General features: G+C 43.8%; 1 protein-coding gene across 1 annotated transcript; it reads left to right on the top strand.

Moving 5' to 3' along the window:
* The first annotated feature begins 671 nt into the window (after positions 1–671).
* On the top strand, positions 672–20,916 carry LOC132773528 (gap junction gamma-1 protein-like). Its single transcript, XM_060772775.2, has 3 exons — positions 672–801; positions 17,535–18,695; positions 20,032–20,916. Exons 2-3 carry the CDS (start codon positions 17,552–17,554, stop codon positions 20,037–20,039), a joined length of 1,152 nt encoding a protein of 383 aa, XP_060628758.1. The 5' UTR covers positions 672–801; positions 17,535–17,551; the 3' UTR covers positions 20,040–20,916.
* Positions 20,917–21,753: the final 837 nt, after the last annotated feature.

Here is a 21,753-nt window from a genome sequence, read left to right as displayed (position 1 = left end):
ATCCCCCCCCCCGGCAGGAAGCAGTCAGGCTTTGAAGCTGTAAGGCCATTCAATGCTAATAATTTTTGAGCAACACTCAAAAAAACGGGTGTTCCAGACGTGAATCATTCAGGGCCAGCTGACACCTCCCATCAAAGGATTTCCCCAGGCAGGAAGCAGCCAGGCTTTGAAGCTGCAGGGCCATTCAATGCTAATCAAGGTGGCCAATTGAAACATTCACACTTGCCTCAAACACCCTGGACATTCTACAGATATATAAACCCCACTTGCCTAGTTTCCAACAGACCTCACAATCTGAGGATGACTGCCATAGGTGCAGGAGAGAATGCTTCTGGAATAACATGGCCATACAGCCCGGAAAACTCACAGCAACCCAGTGATTCCGGCCATGAAAGCCTTCTTGGGAGACTTTGCAAAAATACAACTCTAAATGATTCATTCCAATCAAAGTTTGCATTCTAACTTGCATTCATTCCAACCAAAGTTTGTTTGGAGGGAGAGGCGAGGGCAAGGCGCGTGTGGAGACACGCGTGGGCTCTTCGCCCGCCCTCCAGCCCGCCTCAACGGATGGGAGGAGGGAAGAGGAGGAGGGGGAGGAGGAGGAGGGGGGGGAAAGGGGGCGGGGGTCCCTTCCCGAGGCGGGGCCGAGGGGCGGGCGGGCGGGCGGGCGGGCGGCGGCGGCGGCGGCAGCAGTAGTGGCGGCCCAGGGCCCCTTTGTTCGGGCGGGAGAGAGGCACACACACAGATTGCGAGGCGGAGGGAGAGGGTCTTTGTGAGCGCCGCCGGAGCAGCGCCCTGAGAGTGAGTTGGGGGTCTCTGGCAAAAGGAGGGGAGGGGAACGGGAGGGCTTCTTGGAGGGAGGCGGTTGTAGGGGTCTCTTCCCCAACCCTCCCCCCAAGCCCCTCCATGGCGCGTAGAGCCTCGGCAACCCTTAAGGAGACCCGCGCCATGCGTTTGGGGGAGTTGGGTTTCTTTGTGTGCATTCTCTCCTTTACTACCTCTGCGCACACTCACTCTGGAATCAATACAATGTGATGTCCTGCCCTGGCTCCATGCTATGCTATGCTATTAAATGGGGGGATCCTGGGATTGTCGTTTTTATAAGGTACCTGGATTTCTCTGGCATGGAGTTCAGGGGCCACGGCGAACTACAACTCCCAGGACTCTATAGCATTGAGCCCTGGCAATGGAAGTGGACTGAATCCGTTCTGTAGAGCAGGTATGGGCAAACTTGGGCCCTCGATGGGTTTTGGACTCCAACTCCCACAATTCCTAACAGCCGGTAGGCTGTTAGGAATTGTGGGAGTTGAAGTCCAAAACCCATCGAGGGCCCAAGTTTGCCCATACCTGTTGTAGAGGTTGAAAAGTTGGGATTCTTTTGTCTGAATGCTCAGAGGCACTTCTGTAGGCTGTTAGGAATTGTGGGAGTTGAAGTCCAAAACACCTGGAAGGCCAAAGTTTGTCCATGCCTGGTGTAGACCCACTGTAGTTTGGGGAGGCCCTATATCCCAGGATTTGATGCTTTAAAGTGGAATATATGAGTCCACACTGGGATAAACAGAAAACCTGGGATCAGATCCTGGATATAGGGCCTGTCTGGATTGCCCCTAAGACTTTGGAATCCAGGGTTTGAATCCCCACTTTGCCATGGGACACCTTCAAACCTTAGGGAAGTCACACACTCTCAGCTTCAGGAAGGAGGCGAAGGTGAGCTCCTGAAAAACCTTTGCCAAGAAAACAGTTTGGGTCGTCAAAAGTTGGAAACAACTTGAAGGCATAGAGCAAAGTATAAGGTTAAAAAGTTACTTGGAGATTTTGGGACTGGTGCTCCCCAAAAGCAGCTTTTCCAAGTTCAAGGAAGAGGATATATAACAGATAGATCTGAAATGCAAACCCATGCATTGAAATCAGTATGTCTAGACCAGGCATGGGCAAACTTGGGCCCTCCAGAAGTGCCTCTGAGCATGGACTGAGTACATTTCCATCCACTAATGCAGGCATGGGCAAACTTTGGCCCTCCAGGTGTTTTGGAATTAACTCCCACAAATCCTAACAGCCTACTGAAGTGCCTCTGAGCATGGACTGAGTGCATTTCCATCCATTAATGCAGGCATGGGCAAACTTTGGCCCTCCAGGTGTTTTGGACTTTAACTCCCACAATTCCTAATAGCCGACAGACGTGCCTCTGAGCATGGACTGAGTACATTTCCATCCACTGATGTAGGCATGGGCAAACTTTGGCCTTCCAGGTGTTTGGACTTCAACGCCCACAATTCCTAACAATCTACAGATGTGCCGCTGAGCATGGACTGAGTGCATTTCCATCCACTAATGCAGGCTTGGGCAAACTTGGGCCCTCCAGGTGTTTTGTTGGTAGGCTGTTAGGAATTGTGGGAGTTGAAGTCCAAAACACCTGGAGGGCCCAAGTTTGCCCAAGCCTGCCTTTTGGTGAGGCACCAGCTGACTAAAGAACTTTGAAAACTACAATTCACTGTATTGAGCCATGTGGCGGTTAAAAGTTTAACAAAACTGCATTGGTTCTACAATATAGATGCATCCCTCATAAGGGATAAACGACTTCAGCTCAATTCATCCCCGTTCTGTACCTTCCCATGTTCCGAAATGGCATCCTGGCACCTAACAAACAAAGTTGTTTAATTAAGATTAGCCTGATCCGGGTTTGGGTGGATTTGATGTCATGCCCAAATTTGTGTGCCAAGAATGGCATTTGTGTTTGTGGTTGTGTCAGATTGAATTTCCCCCTTTCCCTATCAAGATCGGGATCAGATTCGTGTTTCTTTGGGGCAGCAAGTGACAAATAAGTCTTTCAACAAAGTGGCTTTTGAGTTACCTAGGTAAGTTTGTAGGAAGGAATTGAAATTCGTGCCAGCTTCCCAGGGAAGAAACCTGGAAAGGATAGTAATGATGAACAGGTATCAGGGCTTGGAAAAATGTGTTGTAGAAGGCTCTCATGGTTGGAATCACCAGGTTGCTGTGAGTTTTCCGGGCTGTATGACCATGTTGTTCCAGGTAGCATTCTCTCCTGACATCTTGTCCACATCTATGGCAGGCATTCTCAGAGGTTGTGACGTCTGTTGGAAACTAGACAAGGGAGGTTTATATATCTGTGGAATAATGTCCAGGGTGGGAGAAAGAACTTTTGTCTGCTTGAGGCAAGTGTGAATGTTACAATTGGCCACTTCCACACAGCCCTGTATCCCAGAATATCATGGCAGAAAATCCCACTATCCTTTTTGAACTGGGTTATCAGAGTCCACACAAATAATGCGGGATTTTCTACCTTGATATTCTGGGCTGTGTGGAAGGGCCCCTTGATTGGCATGGCTAGGGCTTGGAAACGGTTCTTCTTTGGACTATAATTCCCAGGCTCCCCAGCCCACCAGCATGGCTAATAAATCAGTCATTGCTCATCAACATTTCCCATTATGTGGTGTCCAGTGGAAAGTTTGAATTTTAGTTTAAGGGCCCTTCCAGACAGACCCTATATCCCAGGATATGATGCTTTAAACTGGATTATATGAGTCTGCACTGCCAGATAACCTGGGATAAACAGAAAATCAGATCCTGGATATAGGGCCTGTCTAAAAGGGCCCCTAAGACTTTGGAATCCAGCGTTTGAATCCCCACTTAGCCATGTGACACCTTCAAACCTTATACAAGTCACACACTCTCAGCCTCAGGAAGGAGGCAAAGACCAGCTCCTGAAAAACCTTTGCTGAGAAAACTGTTTGGGTTCGCAGAAGGTGGAAACAAACTTAGGACCCTTCCACATCCATATAACCCACAATATCAAGACAGGAAATCCCACAATATCTGCTTTGAACTCAGTTATCTGAGTCCATACTCAAAATAATGTGGTATTTTCCGCCTTGATATTCTGGGATATAGGGCTGTGTGGAAGGGCCCTTGAAAGCATAGCACAAAGTATAAGGTTGAAAAGTTACCTAGAGATTCTGGGTCTTGTGCTCCCCAAAAACAACATTTCCAAGTTCCAGGAGGTGGATATAGAATAGATAGATCTGAAATCAGTGTGTCTAGACCAGGCATGGGCAAACTTGGGCCCTCCAGGTGTTTTGGACTTCAACTCCCACAATTCCTAATTGTGGGAGTTGAAATCCAGAACACCTGGAGGGCCCAAGTTTACCCATGCCTGGTCTAGATGAATTGCATTCTCTTTCCCATTGGCAGAATTTGACTGCCAAATTGTTCAAAGCAGATATTGTGGGATTTTCTGCCTTGATATTCTGGGTTATATGGCTGTGTGGAAGGGCCCTTCGTTGTGTTGAATAGTTCCACTTTAACTGCAAACAATGGCACTGAGTTGAGTCAATTCCTCTGCTTCTGAGTTTTGGAGCTTGCTGGAGAGGTGGGAATCCTTTTCTCCTGTCTCTTTTACAACCTTTAGGCAGCATCTGTTTTATTTTCTTTGAATGTGCACTTAAATGGTCCTGGACTGGAGTGTAGATTTGGGGAGAACAAAGAGAGAGTGCCCCCCGCTCCCAAAATAAGAACTCTGCCCACTAAATGAATTACACTATATAACATTATTTTTGTTCCTGGGTTATAAATGTCATTTCCTAATTGGGTCTATCATAAAAACATGGGAAAAGTTTATCAAACTGCCAAAACGTTGTTTTTGCGGGACATCTTGCAGCATATTTTGCTATAGTTTTTCAATGAATGTCTCATAGAGTCTCTACCAATTCAGCCTAGTTTATGACAGCCACAAAAGCAAAGTTAATGGAGTATAACAACCACTTTCGAAGTAAGTCCCGCACAATTAAACAGAAATAACACTTTCAAACCAGGAACATAATTTTTTCAAATTTTGTTATACATGTTATACTTCCACACCAAATTTCTAGCACTCCACAGAGTGTAATATTGATCGCAATTCACTCCTAGAACTCATATATGCGTGAGAGAATTGGCTGTCTGCAAGGACATTGCCTAGGGGATGCCCGGATGTGTTACCATCTTGTAGGAGATTTCTCTCATGTTCCTGCATGAGAAGCTGGAGCTGACAGATGGGAGCTCACCCTACTCTCCAGATTAAAACCCCCGACTTTTCAATCAGTAGTCCTGCCGGCAGAAGGGTTTAACCCATTACGCCACCGGGAACTCCTTTTAAGTTACTGCATTGCTAGAAATTTGGGGGCTAGAGGAAATAATTGATTTAGCAGGATTCTTAATTTCTCTCTCTCCCCCCTTCCACCTTTCTTGGGGAATGAAGTTTTTATTAATTGGAGAGAAATGATTTTCTCTCCTACTCAGGAGAGTGAATCGGTGGAGGAGCTGAGGATGTTAAAAAGGCTTACTAACTTTTGTGGACTAGTATTGCAAAAATAAGTAATTTTATTTATTTTGCATACTTTAAGTATAACTGTTAAAAATAGAAGGAGCAGAAGCGGCTAAATAATTTTTTGACCAAAACCGAGCAACAGCGACCGCATTGTCTGAAATTTTAAACATCCTCTGTACATGAAGCAGGGCATTATAGACAAGCATACAGATACTGAGTTGTTTGTTCTGCTCCACTGTCGCACAAGGTGGAGGATTCTTCTAGGTAGAGCCATTTTGCCAGGTTGCCTTTTGATCTGCCCACTCCGCTTCTGAGTCTGTTCAGGAACTTCCAAGTTGCCCATTCGTGGTTTTGCCCCTGGAGGAAGACCCTTCTGTGCGGCCATCCAGTTGGGGTTTCCTGGTTTAGCTGCCCAGGGGGATGCTCTTGCTGTTGCTGGGGGAACATTAAGACCCCCAAAGCATTGCTTTTAAACATAGTAAGTAATAATAATACTAAGCTTTATTTGTACCCTGCCTCATCTCCCTAGAGAGGGACCTGGGGTGGCTTACAACCAGACAAAAACAATAAGTAGTATGCATAAAAAGTAATCACATATGAGTTAATAAAAGCAAAAATATCACAACAATATAAGCATAAATAACATACACTTTTAAAAACACTGGATTATAATGACAACTATAATGACTTATAGTTGTCATTATAATTCAAGATAGCTTTAAATTTGGTAGATGTTATTTTCCTTATCCCAGACTGCCCCAAAAGACTATAGTTTTATCTTTCCCAAACCTATGCCCTCCAGATACGTTCAGTCAACATTTGCTCATCCAGCATGGCTCTGTGCATCTTTAAGAGTATCCCTCCCTTTTGCTGCATTTTTCACTTCCCACCTGCACGGTGCCACTCCTACTATTAGGCAGAATGAGAAGGCTCCCTCAGGCAGCAGATTTGTGTGTCATGAACTAATTTAAATCAGTCATTTAATTTGTTGTGATTGTAATGCTGCTGCCAAAGAAGGGAAAGCCACTCCTGGGATTTTCTGCCTCATGTGCCAAAAATATCGTGCTTGGTTTACAGTGGAAAAGGTGGTAGTGCCATTTTCTATCCTGCCTCAGGCAGTACAATGTCCTGGGCTGGAGTAAAGCTGTAGTTTGAGGTGCCAGCAGAATTTGCTTAGGATGCCTTCACCTTTGCTGTACGGGGAACCTGCTGGCTCCCTTGGATGGGAAATTGTACACCCTGCATAGTATGCATTCCTCAGAGCCAAAGAAAACTTGACTGAGATTGGGTAAGGTAGGAGTGTGTGCTTGAGTGTATGAGTAAGGCTGCGTTCACAAAAAGTTCACTTGTTCCGCTGCAATAAAATAAAATAAAAAAATCCTGAACTCTTCAACAGCTCTTGCTATCCAGCCTTGTGCCTTGCATTACATACTCTAGTGTGGTTTTTTTCTCTTTTCCGGGGCAGTGAGGTGGCTATTTCAGAACTAATGTAGAAATCACAGTATTTCCTTTAAAATCGGGGCAAAGAGACCTGCGAGTTTTGTCTTTTAAAAACAAATAAACCGGAACTTCCAGGATCCATCTGCCAGAACCACGTATGTTAAGATAGAGTTTGGAGTCGAAGAGTTTTGAGCCCACACACTTGTTCTGAAAATCAGAATGTAGAAGCCCAGGCAGGGGTCACCCAGACCCATGCCTGGTGGCCTCATGCTTTCTTCATTGCGCAATACAATGCAGAACAAAACAGCAAAGTCCTCCTGCTGCTGCTATTATTAAAATAGTCGGGAGTGAAGAAATCCTTGCCAATTTACTATACGTCACTGAGAGTTCTCTACCAGTAGGTTCCATTCAACTTTCTGCCTAATTCTGCTTAAAATATATGTGACCAATGGACAGAGAGGGATCAAGTTCAAGCTTACATGTATATTTATGGGGTTTGTGGCTAGTTCTACACATGCATGGCACTGAAAACTGGAACATTATGAATATACTTCTGTTTGCGCTTTGTAAGAGTACAAAATGAAGCAAAAATAAAGAATTGCAGTGGGAGAAATACTCCTGTGCAGAGGCATGAAACATTTAACAAATAAGTGAACAAAGTGTTGTGAATTGATCTTCAATTGGAGGCCTGATAGAAAATAATAATAATAATAATAATACTTTATTTATATTCCACTCTATCTCCCCAGAGGGACTCAGGGCGGATTCCGAACATAAAAGGCAAACATTATTTGGAAGCTTTTAAGCAGAGGCTGGATGGTCATCTGTCAGGGGTGATTCGAATGCAATATTCCTGCTTCTTGGCAGGGGGTTGGACTGGATGGCCCATGAGGTCTCTTCCAACTCTTTGATTCTATGATTCAATGCCCAAATACAACAACAATACACCCATAATAACAAAATGTATACAACCTAACATATTAATACAAATTACAACTTAACAAACTAAAATTGAACAAAAAGCACAGCCTGTTATAACAGACATAAGACAAAACATCAAAAGGAAACAATAATTTCCTATTTCTTTGCGGCAAATTGATTAATCATTGCTCAAGGTATCTATTGAGCTGATGGGGTGAGGAGGGCACAGATACAGGTGGCAACTATTACTCAGAGTTATAATGGTAGTATTACTAACTACTATTCCTCCTCCTAGTAAGCCAGTGAGCAAAGGTGTGTCTTCAGCTGCTTTTTTGAAAGTGGGGAGGGAGGGGGCCATCTTCAACTCCTTAGGAAGGGAGTTCCAGAGGTGGGGGGCAGCTGTCGATTTGTTGTAAAATGCTCTTCTGTGGTTTGTCTTCTGGATCTTGAGCAACATCTGCCTATTTTTAACTGTATAATGTATCCCAATTAAACCTAGTACGCAAGCCTTTTAGCGTGGCTTTAGTGTTCCAGTAGAATCCAGATACTTGGGCCACAAGTTGCATTATCTCATGGTTATGTGAGCCAGGAGGGACAGAGAGCCAAAGGCAGGGTACGTACTCATTGCTATAATGTGTTCTGCTCACAGGTGTAGTTATATTTGTTGGTGCTTATACACAGATTGATAAACTACACATTGATGCTCTGGGTTATAGGTCCTCGGGATTTCTGGTCACATTCTTGCTGATTTTTGAGGGACTGGTTGAGGTACTCTTATACAGTAGAGCAGGGGTCCTCAAACTTTTTAAACAGGTCACAGTCCCTCAAACTGTTGGAGGGCCGGATTATAATTTGAAATAAAAAAAACATGAATGAATTCCTATGCACACTGCACATATCTTATTTGTAGTGCAAAAACACTTAAAATATACAATAATTAAAATGAAGAACAATTTTAACAAATAGAAACATTAGTATTTCAATGGGAAGTGTGGGCCTGCTTTTGGCTGATGTGATAAGATTGTTGTTGTTGTCGTTGTGTGCTTTCAAATCATTTCAGACTTGGTTGACACTGAGCGAGGGCCGGGTAAATGACCTTGGGGGGCCGTAACTAGCCCCTGGGCCTTAGTTTGAGGACCCCTGCAGTAGAGTCTCGCTTATCTAACCTTCGCTCATCCAATGTTCTGTATTATCCAACGCAGTCTGCCTTGGTGCTAAATTCGTAAATACAATAATTGCTACATAATGTCACCGTGTATTGAATTGCTTTTTCTGTCAATTTGTTGTAAAATTTGATGTTTTGGTGCTTAATTTGTAAAATAACAACGTAATTTTGACATGATAGTGTTTTCCTTAATCCCTCCTATTATCCAACATTTTCCCTTATCCAATGTTCTGATGGCTCATTTATGTTGGATAAGCGAGAGTCTGCTGTATCTTGATTCAGTAGCATATCTGAAATATTAAACTTCAGTTTGAGAGTTATCACCATATGTTAAGTTGAAGTCAGTTGAGGTCCAATAAAAGCTGTGGTTGGCTTAAGTGCTGGTTTATTGGATGTTCTCACTTCACTTACAAAATAACCCAATATTTTTCGGGAGACATCCATAAACTATGGTAACTACTTTTGTATTTTTAGAGGACATCATTTGGACAACCATTACAATCAGTTTTTGTGAGATTTCCGGACTGTATGGCCATGTTCCATGTTCTAACCCTTAGATGAAGGGTTAGAAGGCATGATCATCAAGTTTGTAGACAACACCAAATTGGGAGGGATAGCCAATACTCCAGAGAACAGGAGCAGAATTCAAAATGATCTTGACAGATTAGAGAAATGGGCCAAAGCTAACAAAGGAAGTTCAACAGTGACAAATGCAAGATACTCCGCTTAGGCAAAAAACGAAATGCAAAGATACAGAATGGGGGATGCTTGGCTCAAGAGCAGTACGTGTGAAAAAGATTTTGGAGTCCTCGTGGACAGCAAGTTAAACATGAGCCAACAATGTGATGGGGCGGCAAAAAAAGCCAATGGGATTTTGGCCTGAATCAATAGGAGCATAGTGTCTAGATCTAGGGAAGTAATGCTACCCTTCTATTCTGCCTTGGTTAGACCACACCTGGAATATTGTGTCCAATTCTGGGCACCACAATTGAAGAGAGATGCTGACAAGCTGGAATGTGTCCAGAGGAGGGCAACTAAAATGATAAAAGGTCTGGAGAACAAGCCCTATGAGGAGCGGCTTAAAGAGCTGGGCATGTGTAGTCTGAAGAAGAGAAGGCTGAGAGGAGATATGATAGCCATGTATAAATGTGTGAGAGGAAGTCACAGGGAGGAGGGAGCAAGCTTGTTTTCTGCTTCCCTGGAGACTAGGATGTGAAACAATGGCTTCAAACTACAAGAAAGGAGATTCCATCTGAACATGAGGAAGAACTTCCTGACTGTGAGAACTGTTCAGCAGTGGAACTCTCTGCCCTGGAGTGTGGTGGAGACTCCTTCTTTGGAAGCTTTTAAACAGAGGCTGGATGGCCATCTGTCAGGGGTGCTTTGAATGCAGTATACCTGCTTCTTGGCAGGAAGTTGGACTGGATGGCCCATGAGGTCTCTTCCAACTCTATGATTCTATTCTATGATTCTAAGTCTTTTCTCCTGATGTTCCACCCACATCTATGGCAGGCATCCTCAGGAGGGAATGCTTCTGGAACATGGCTGTACAGACTGGTAAACCCGCAGCAACCTAGTGATTTTGGCCATGAAAACCTTTGACAACACAACCATTAGAATGTTTTTTTCCCCATCAGACATGTTTTAGGCCTTTCTCCCAAAAAACCTTCTATTTTAAAAAGACACCCCAATAGTATATATATTTAGCTAGAACTAAATTATATTGTTCTCAGAAGTGCTTACTCTTGAGTAAATGGGTATTATAGTTGTTACCTAGATTTCAACAAAATGAGTAAAATGTTTATGTCAGCTTGGTAGACACACATCCTTCCAAATGTTTTTGGACTGCACTTCCCCTCATCCCCTAGCCAGCTCATTTATTTATTTATTTATTTATTTATTTATTTATTTATTTATTTACTGTACTTATACCCTGCTTAGTAAATGATATTCGCTGTCCAGCATTTGGAAAGCCACAAAGTGTCTATCTGTACTTTGTAATAGGAGTAGATCTTCCTTCTTTCTTTCCAAAGGTACCATTGTCTAATGGGATAAAGGTGACCAAACAAGTTTTGAATATTTTATTTTGACTTCACTTAATATAGTCTGCAGACGAAGAGTATTTTATATCTTCCTGTGATTAAAACATGAGTCAATAGTGCAAATATAAAGCCCTTACTCTACTTATCTTTGTATGGAGTTATTCTCCATGCCAAAGATGTTATGCATCTTTATGCATATTTAGAGAGAAGGTGAAGACCAACTCCCTCGCATTTGTGGATGGGAGCAGTAAGTAGAGAATTGGGGAGTCTCCCATGTTTCGTCCTAAAGGAACAGAGCATAAACAAAACAAACATCTGCCTGAGGGCTGCTCTCACTGACGTGTGCTTCCACGGGTGTTGCTTTGCTCCAGGATGTTCATTGTGCGCACTCATTGGAGCGTCACACCCTTTCCAGCACACCAGGATGTGGCATGCATCCAAAGGCAGAGCCTCTTGAGTTGACTCCCTGAGGCAACTGCTTTGCCCAACTCTCACTCATCTGCTCTCAGGGCTGATGTGGCAGTGAAAGAATACTTGAGGGAAGAAGGGAAAACCCTGCCCATGAGTGCTGCTCCTGGTTCCCCAATTGTTTCCAGGTGGCGTCACCCTTCCTTCAGTTCCACGTAGTGTGTGTATCACTAATGTTACACGTATGAGGTTGAACAAATAGTGGTATTTCATGGGGAGGACTTTCAATGAGGGCCGGGGTAGGTGTGGCATCAGCAGAGTGGGAAGGAATCTGCTCTCATGGAGGGGAGAGGCAGTCATCAGAGCGGTTTGTGTTGGGCCTAGCTCACCCCTTCCAAATTCATCCAGCTTGCACATCGGCAACTCTATTGCATCTGCATCTTTTCCTTAAGTCTAGGGGGTGAGGATTTAGATCAGGATCCACAAGTTGCAGACATCTGACTTACATCTGACTCATAGTTAGAATGGGGGCGAAACAACAGGAAGTAAGAGGAAATCAACCCCTAGGAAGGGAAATTCATTCCTGAAAGAGTTATCATGGGAAAAAAAGGTGTCTCCACTGAAGCTTTAACGCCAATCCTTGTTTTGATGGAAAGTGCAGAACAAGAGCACAGACAGCAAAACAAATGCCACAGGGACGTTAACTCTTTCCTATGCTATCCAAAACTATATTTATTTATTTATTTATTTATTTATTTATTTATTTATTTATTTATTTTATTTAGGCTGGAGTTACACTTAAAGATAATGTGCCTGTTCCGATTTACATACAAATTCAACTTAAGAACAGATGTGCAGAACTTATATTGCCTGTAACATGGAGACTGCCTGCATTGGTTTGGTTGTTGGACTATTACTCTGGAGACTAGATTTGAATCCCAACTTGGCCATAGAAACCCACTGGGTGACCTTAGGTAAAATACACTGTCGTACCCCGAAAATCACATGATCAAAGAAATAATTTTTAAGCACACAACACCAACAAATGGTGTGAGTGTATGTATGTATGTGCAGAATTAGATGTCACTCTGAATTGGACCCTCTGAAACTGCTAGACACACACCCCTCCCCAAGTCAGATGCATATATACATGTTTCTCTGATATAACTTGTGTTTGCACTGAGGTTGTTTCTTGAGCTGGGCCTTTTGACTGGGATAAGAAAAATTAGAGAAGAGAATAAAAAATTGTCAGATTTTTGTGAGACTTGTAGGAGATATATAGACTGGGTTGTGAACCAGTGCCACTCTTTTAGGTGTGATAGCAAATGTATATCAGATTTGTGGAGTTCACATCCAGTCTAGTCTCTTGTCTATTTCCTGGACTGATCTCTGTCTGAAGCATGCAGTGTAGAACAACTTGGGAGTGGCTCTCAATTCCTTCTTTCTGATGGCTAAATAGTAATTGTGGGCACATTGGCACTTACAGTTCATGTTTAGTGGGCAAGAGTGGAAATAGTTTATGATTCATTCTTGATCTCTGTGTTTTGTGGCATTTTTCTTCCCGTGAAGGAGATCTTGAAAAATTAAAGAAGTTTCCATTCCAGTTTTTCCCCAGACTTTGATCATTTAAGTGGAAAAATTGGGAAATTCTCCCTCTTTGCACTAAAATAAATTTCAAAATCTTTTGGCTGCTCTGTACACTCTTGGTATGGTTTCTAGAAAGTATGCAATATTGTACCTTCATGCTGTAGACATGAACAAATTTTCTAGGCTTTTCATTTGGTGTAGAATGGAAAAAAACTGGTTTGTATTTCCAAATATACACGTTGAATATCCTTTATCCAGACAACAAACATCCAAAATTATCCACATGGGAAACTGAGATAGTGGCAGCTTTGTTTTTTTGATGGTTCATTGTACACAGACTTTGTTTCATACTCAAAATTTTACACTATTTCACCATGTAATAGTCACACTTTTTGTCCCTTTTGAGGGGCCCAAAAATGTGGGTCTAACTATTATGTGGGGATTTTTTTCCAAATATGGGGTTTTACTCTGCCTGCAGCAGAGGGAAGCCCTGTAGCTTCAAGTAAAATACTTGTGGTCCTAAACATTTTGGATAAGGAATATGGAACATCAATATATCAAATCATAGAATCATAGAATCAAAGAGTTGGAAGAGACCTCATGGGCCATCCAGTCCAACCCCCTGCCAAGAAGCAGGAATATTGCATTCAAATCACCCCTGACAAATGGCCATCCAGCCTCTGCTTAAAAGCTTCCAAAGAAGGAGCCTCCACCACACTCTGGGGCAGAGAGTTCCACTGCTGAATGGGGAGGAGGTGAGTTCTTCCTAATGTTCAGATGGAATCTCCTCTCCTCCTTGTAGTTTGAAGCCATTGTTCCGCGTCCTAGTCTCCAAGGAAGCAGAAAACAAGCTTGCTCCCTCCTCCCTGTGGCTTCCTCTCACATATTTATACATGGCTATCATATCTCCTCTCAGCCTTCTCTTCTTCAGGCTAAACACGCCCAGTTCCCTAAGCCGCTCCTCATAGGGCTTGTTCTCCAGACCCTTGATCATTTTAGTCGCCCTCCTCTGGACACATTCCAGCTTGTCAATATCTCTCTTGAATTGTGGTGCCCAGAATTGGACACAATATTCCAGATATGGTCTAACCAAAGCAGAATAGAGGGGTAGCATTACTTCCTTAGATCTAGACACTATGCTCCTATTGATGCAGGCCAAAATCCCATTGGCTTTTTTTGCCGCCACATCACATTGTTGGCTCATGTTTAACTTGTTGTCCACGAGGACTCCAAGATCTTTTTCACATGTACTGCTCTCGAGCCAGGCGTCACCCATTCTGTATCTTTGCATTTCATTTGTTCTGCCAAAGTGGAGTATCTTGCATTTGTCACTGTTGAACTTCATTTTGTTAGTTTTGGCCCATCTCTCTAATCTGTCAAGATCGTTTTGAATTCTGCTCCTGTCCTCTGGACTATTGGCTATCCCTCCCAATTTGGTGTCGTTTGCAAACTTGATGATCATGCCTTCTAGCCCTTCATCTAAGTCGTTAATAAAGATGTTGAACAGGACCGGGCCCAGGACGGAACCCTGCGGCACTCCACTTGTCACTTCTTTCCAAGATGAAGAGGAAGCATTAGTGAGCACTCTCTGTGTTCGTCCACTTAACCAATTACAGATCCACCTCACCGTAGTTTTGCCTAGTCCACATTGGACTAGTTTCCTTGCCAGAAGGTCATGGGGGACCTTGTCGAAGGCCTTACTGAAATCCAGGTACGCTACATCCACGGCATTCCCCGCATCTACCCAGCTTGTAGCTCTATCGAAGAAAGAGATCAGATTATTCTGGCATGACTTGTTTTTGATAAATCCATGTTGACTATTAGCGATGACTGCATTTGTTTCTAAGTGTTTGCAGACCGCTTCCTTAACAATCTTTTCCAGAATCTTGCCCGGTATCGACGTGAGGCTGACCGGACGGTAGTTGTTTGGGTCGTCCTTTTTTCCCTTCTTGAAGATTGGGACCACATTGGCCCTCCTCCAATCTGCTGGAACTTCTCCCGTTCTCCAAGAACTCTCAAAGATGGTTGCCAATGGTTCCGAAATGACTTCCGCTAGTTCCTTCAATACTCTGGGGTGTAGTTGATCTGGCCCTGGGGACTTGAACTCATTAAGAGCAGCCAGGTATTCCTGGAAGACTTCTTTCCCAATTTGGGGTTGGATGTCCTCCAATCCCTCATCCACTCCATCTTGCTGAGGTTGAAGACTCTCTTTTTGTGAGAAGACCGAGGCAAAGAAGGCATTAAGTAGTTCTGCCTTTTCCCTATCCCCTGTCAGCATTGCCCCATCTTCTCCTCGAAGAGGTCCTATCGCCTCCTTGTTTTTCCTTTTTCTACTGACATAAGAATAGAAGCCCTTTTTATTGTTTTTAATGTCCCTGGCAAGTCTGAGCTCGTTTTTTGCTTTAGCCTTGCGGACCGTTTCCCTACAGGTGTTGGCTATTTGTTTGAATTCTTCTTTGGTGATTTCTCCCTTTTTCCACTTCTTGTGCATGTCTCTTTTGTGTCTTAGCACAGTTAGAAGTTCTTTGGACATCCATTCTGGCTTCTTTGCACTTGTCCTATTTTTTCTCTTTGTTGGCACGGTTTGCAATTGCGCCTTGAGTATTTCACTCTTGAGAAATTCCCATCCATCCGTAACTCCCTTGTCTTTTAGTATCTGTGTCCACGGAATGCTGCTCAGCGTTTCCTTCATTTTTTGGAAATCAGCTCTCCTAAAGTCCAAAATGCGGGTTTGACTTGTCTTAGTTTCGGCCTTCCTTTGTACCTCAAATTGCAGGAGCACATGGTCACTTGCCCCTAAGGATCCTACCACTTCGACCGCATCGATCAGGTCCTCCGCATTTGTTAGGATGAGATCAAGAGTAGCCAATCCCCTTGTTGCCTCTTCTACCTTCTGGACCATGAAATTGTCTGCGAGGCAAGCGAGGAATTTGTTGGACCTTGTACTCTTGGCCGAGTTTGTTTTCCAGCAAATATCGGGATAGTTGAAATCGTCCATGACTACTACATCTCTTCTCTGTGCCTGTTTGGTCAACTGTTGGCAGAAGACTTCATCAAGTTCTTCCTCCTGGCTTGGGGGTCTGTAGTAGACGCCTACGACGACATCTTTTTGAGTCCCAGTTTCCTTGATTCTTATCCAGATGATTTCAAGCTGGTTTCCCAGATTGCTGTCTTGAATCTCTTCTGCAGCATAAGAGTTTTTGACATATAAGGCTACTCCGCCTCCTCTCCCCTTTGTTCGGTTTCTGTGAAAGAGGTTAAACCCCTCGATATCTACATTCCAGCGATAGGAGTCATCCCACCAGGTTTCAGTAATCCCTATGATATCATATTTGTGGTGTTGTGCTAAAAGTTGGAGTTGGTCTTGTTTATTTCCCATGCTCTGTGCATTAGTGTAAAGACAGTTGCTATATTTAAAAAAATCTCATTATAACAATGCTTTATCTGTATATATCAGTCTGGACAAATTTTATGAAGCTCAAAATACAAAAATTGTAGAATTTGAAACTTTCTGATTGTAAAAAGAAGCATGTTAAGGTATTGAGAATATATTGTTTACAGGACATATTAAAGGTCAGTGCTACAAACATTCACATTTGATAGTAAAGAAGTATATTTATTTGGTTCTCCAGGGATTCAACTTCCATAGCTGTAAAATATTTTTTTTTAAAATCCCAAAAGCAAACCTTGATTTTGCCATTTTATACAGGGTGGGACATAAAGATCTCCCATATTTCAAAGGGGCACTGGTGTGGGCTGTAATGGGGGTAGACAAGTGGGGTAGGTCTACTGATAGGTTACACTCTGCTGCTTACAGTACCCATAATGAGTTGGACTGGGGAATATTGGGGCTTTGTTGTTCGAGTATATTATGAGAACAACCATCCTGTGATGACACAGCGAGCGTTCTTCCTGAGATGACGCCGAGAGTGATGGAGGAATTCCAGGAACATCTTCAGCAACATGTTGCCAATGGTGGCTGCCATTTGTCTGAGAAGATTTTTAAAATCCATGAAAACAAAACTGGATTTTATATACCTTTCAGAAATATATATAGTTTTTTTTCTAGATAGTTTTGTATATTTTTTATTCCCCTTGAAAATGTGGGAGGTCTTTATGCCCCATCCTATATAAGGGACATCATTTCACCATGCCATTGTATGTAGTGAGACTTAAGCATCCGTGAATGTCTTTGGGACATCCTGGAACCAAACCTCAATGGAAACTGAGGGCCCATTGTACAGACAGTTCTCCCCGGTGTGTGGCTAAGAGAGCCATTGTAGTGGCAAAGTTACTGAACGATCATTTGCATCCGTAGCATTCTGACCTTGCTTCTCCTGACAAACCCTCAGACAATTGAGATGGGGTGATGTAGCAATAATGGGGGTGGGAACCACCCACACCTCTCAGCCCAGCTGCAGGAAACTGATGCAATAGTTGCTATATTAAAAAAAATCTCATTATAACAATGCTTTGTCTGTATATATTTACTTCCTTAAAGCAGCAAACTAAATTGAAATCTGATATAACCCATATTTCAGCTCTCCCTGGATCAGATTTGCTATTTTTTATTTTCAGAGTTGGGGTCAGAAAGAAAACTGTTTTCCCATAGTTTAACCTCCTGCCTTCTTGTATTTATTGGCTGCAGACTGTTGGTGAGCCAAGATGAGTTGGAGTTTCCTGACACGCCTCCTTGAGGAGATCAACCAGCACTCAACCTTTGTGGGAAAGGTGTGGCTGTCTGTGCTGATTGTCTTCCGCATTGTGTTGACTGCTGTGGGTGGTGAGTCCATCTACTATGATGAACAGAGCAAATTCGTCTGCAACACACAGCAACCTGGATGTGAGAATGTCTGCTATGATGACTTTGCGCCCCTCTCACACGTCCGTTTCTGGATCTTCCAGATTATCATGATAGCCACCCCATCTGTGATGTACTTGGGCTTTGCGCTACACCGCCTCTCGCGCCAGCCTCCTCGAAAAACCCGGGCACCTGTAGTGCACCGTGGGGCTGGCCGCGACTATGAAGAGGCTGAGGACAATGGCGAGGAGGACCCTATGATCTTTGAGGAGGTGGAGCAAGAAAGAGAGGTAAAGGAGACACAGGATCAGAAACATGATGGCCGCCGGCGCATCAAAAAAGATGGCTTGATGACAGCGTATGTGCTACAGTTGATATGCCGTTTGGTGTTTGAGGTGGGGTTTCTACTGGGGCAATACATTCTGTACCGCTTCGAAGTCAATCCCTCGTATGTGTGCTCCCGTAGTCCTTGCCCTCACACCGTTGATTGCTTTGTCTCCCGTCCCACTGAGAAAACCATTTTCCTCCTGATCATGTATGCTGTGAGTGGGCTTTGCCTGCTGCTCAATATTTGTGAGCTCTTGCATCTGGGCTTTGGGGGAATCCGGGATGCTCTCCGTGGCCTTGACAAGGACAACGGTGTCCCTCCCAAGCCCCAGTATGCTCGGAAGGACCCTTCTGCACCCCCTACCTATCATTCCATCAAGAAGAATCCTTCCAAGAACCACCTTGCTAAGGACAAAATGGCTTATGGTGGAGAGAACTTAGCTGGCATGGGTGCTGAGCGCTATGCTGTTGCACCGGGCCTCCCAAACCATGAGTTGGAACGGCTTCGCAAGCACCTCAGGATGGCACAGGAACATCTGGAAATGGCTTTCCATCTTCAGCCAGAGGACACAGCCAGCCCCTCGCGTAGTAGCAGTCCTGAGTCTAATGGGTTGGCAGCAGAACAGAACCGCCTCAACCTGGCACATGAGAAGGAAGGTGCAGCCTGTGAGCGAACTACTGGTATGTTGGGCCAACAGTAATCTTTCCTTTAGAGCAGAATTGGGGAATCCTTTTCCCTCTATAAGTTTTGCATCCAGTTCTTTGTAACCATTTACCCATGGCCACACTGACTGAGGCTTCTTGGGGCTGAAGTTCAAAGCACATGGAAGGCCTGGGATTCCACATCCCTGCAAACTAGGACCAATATGCTAGCAAAGGGCATCCATTCCATCCTGGATAGGCAAAAATCAGCCACCTTGTCAGTTTTTCTTTTTTACTGGTATTGATTGTGGTTAAATTAGAAGAGCTGCTCATGTGAAGTGAAGTTTTTTTCCCCTTTTGGCTCTGAGATTCTGCCTCTGCTGATTAGTAATATTATTTCCAAGTGTCATTTAGTCAGACCTTTGACAGTGTGGGAAATAATGCCAGAAAATGGGTTGACTGGTAAAGCCAGTCAAATGGCAATGCTAAAGATGGTGGCTTGCAGCCAGATATAATGACCGTCTCAAAACATTTGTCACCCAGAGAAGGATTGGATGTTGATGGTATGTACACCTCTCACATGGTGTGAAAGGCTTGGGCTGCCAAGAGCACTGGTGTTTCACATGAAACAACGGTGCATGAAGTGCTGGAGAACTCTGGGGTTGGGCAGCAGAGGTTGGGGGGGTGCATGTGGCCCTTCAAGGCTTTTTTTTAGTGGTGGTGGCCCTCAAACGCTCCAGCCTGCCCTTTTATTGCCCCCAGTAATTACCTTTCTTGGGTACTAGTGCTGGGATATTGCTATTCATCTGGGGGACAAGGGTGTTGCTTTACTGATTATTTGAACGTCATCTCTCAACCACTATGCATATTGGGAGCAGAACTCCAAAACATTTAGAACAGTGTTTCTCAACCCGTGGGTCCCCAGATGTTTTGGCCTTCAACTCCCAAAAATCCTAACAGCTGGTAAGCTGGTTGGGACTTCTGGGAGTTGGCCAAAACACCTGGGGACCCACAGGTTGAGAACCACTGATTTAGAAGGAGGAAGGTTCTCTGTTAAATAGGTTGCAGTATGCTTCTGCACTATTTAACATGAAAAAAAGGTTTTCAAAACCAGAAGTGAACTTCTGGCTGTTTTTAATCTTTCCTCCTCTTTATGGCCCTGAGAGGAACCCAAAGAAAGGACATTGCATGCTTGCACATACACACACAATTCCCAAATCTGGACTATAATGTCTGGAGTGGGAGGAGAAAAAGCGAGATCTTAACAGTGTGGTTAGTAAACTCCAAGACAGATTTGTTTGTGTGTGAGGATGAAAGTTGATCCTGGAGTTTGGAATGAGAAATGTAACAGGCTTTTTTTCTCTCCATTGTCCAGGTCTCTGAAGACCTCGCTGGGCCTCACTGGGCAGCTGCACAGATGACAACAGGAAGCGTCTGTGGAGAATTGGCAGCGTGTGAATGTGCGCTCCTGGCCTGAAGACTGGGAACGCCCTGACAGACTGGGGGTGGGTGGGGGGTGACAATGTGCTCTGATCCTTCTTTGAGGGTTCAGGGCAAGAGAAGGGGACAGATGTGAACCTCCACGTCCCTCATGTTTGGGGAGGGTGGAGCAGTAGTGGGGCACCCTTGGAAGTCTCTCTGTGTGTATACGTATGTGTGTGTGTGTGTGTCTTTTTTAGGGGTCCAAAGGAAAACTTATTTTTTTACTTTTTTACATGTTATAGAGGTACTATTTTGTCTCTTTTAGAGGGATTTTTTTTGTCTTTGTTTTTCTCTAGCAGGACTGGATAGGTAGCTATATGACAGCCTTCCCTTGCCCCCTTAATTTTCCTGTAGAAGTTTACTGTACATTGGGGAAGGGATCGCAAGAGAAGACTACGATGTCCACAACATTCCAGATGTCTGCACACATCTGTGTGCAAGTGGACCTCTTCCTTTGCTTTCCCTCTCTCCCCAACACCAGGAACAAATGGTGGCTGGGCCAAAGATAATAATAATAATACTTCTGCTACATTCCAAGATGCTGTCTTTTCGGCAGTGTCTGTCTTCCTGCCCTCTGTGGGGTGCTGTGCTGGATTCCCTCCTTATTTGCGATGGGAGTCGACGTTTCGATCATCTCAACGGTTGACATGAAAGTATTTGTACGGGATTTTTTGGGGTTCTTTTTATATATGGAATTTACTGGAATAGTTATGAAGTTGTTCTTTTTTTATATTAAATATATATTTGGAAAAATGAACCAGTTTTTTAAAAATAAGAATCCTGAGAGTCTGACTCTTCTTTTTGCAGCAGATAAGATTGCAAAAGTGTATATGCGCCATTCTTTATTTGACTTCACAACATCTGAGGATGCCTGCCATAGACGCAGGTGAAAAGTCAGGAGAGAATACGTCTGGAACATGGCCATACAGCCTGAAAAACTTACAACAACTCAGTGATTCTGGCCATGAAAGCCTTTGGCAATACATTCTTGATTTGTTTTTAAAGACTTCATTAAAATGGATGGGGAGGGGTGGGGAGGGGACAATTTGTCTCCCAATCCATCAATATAATCATAAGTGATCCCTTGTGGCCATGTATTTATTTATTTATGTATTTACTATATTTATATCCCGTCCTTCTTAACCCTGAAGGAGACTCAAGGTGGCTTTATACATAGGCAACTATTCAGTGCCTTAAAACAATATACAATTAAAATAAACATTAAAATTAAAATACATTAAAATGTTTTAAAAAAATAGGTAAAGGTTTTCCCCTGACATTAAGTCCAGTTGTGTCCAACTCGGGTGTGGTGCTCATCTCCATTTCTAAGCCGGAGAGTCGGCGTTGTCCATAGACACCTCCAAGGTCATATGGCCGGCATGACTGCATGGAGGGCTGTTACCTTCCCGCCAGAGCAGTACCTATTGATCTACTCAGATTTGCATGTTTTTGAACTGCTAGGTTGGCAGAAGCTGGGGCTGACAGTGGAAGCTCACACCACTCCCCGGATTGGAACCTGCGACCTTCCGGTCAACAAGCTCAGTGCTTTAATCCACTGCGCCACCAGGGGCTACATTCACTATTAAAACCACGCTATTCGCAATCGTAATCCTTG

Source organism: Anolis sagrei, chromosome 1, assembly GCF_037176765.1.
Source record: "Anolis sagrei isolate rAnoSag1 chromosome 1, rAnoSag1.mat, whole genome shotgun sequence".
NCBI classification, from domain to species: Eukaryota; Metazoa; Chordata; class Lepidosauria; order Squamata; family Dactyloidae; genus Anolis; species Anolis sagrei.
This window is presented reverse-complemented; position numbering and strand designations above follow the sequence as displayed.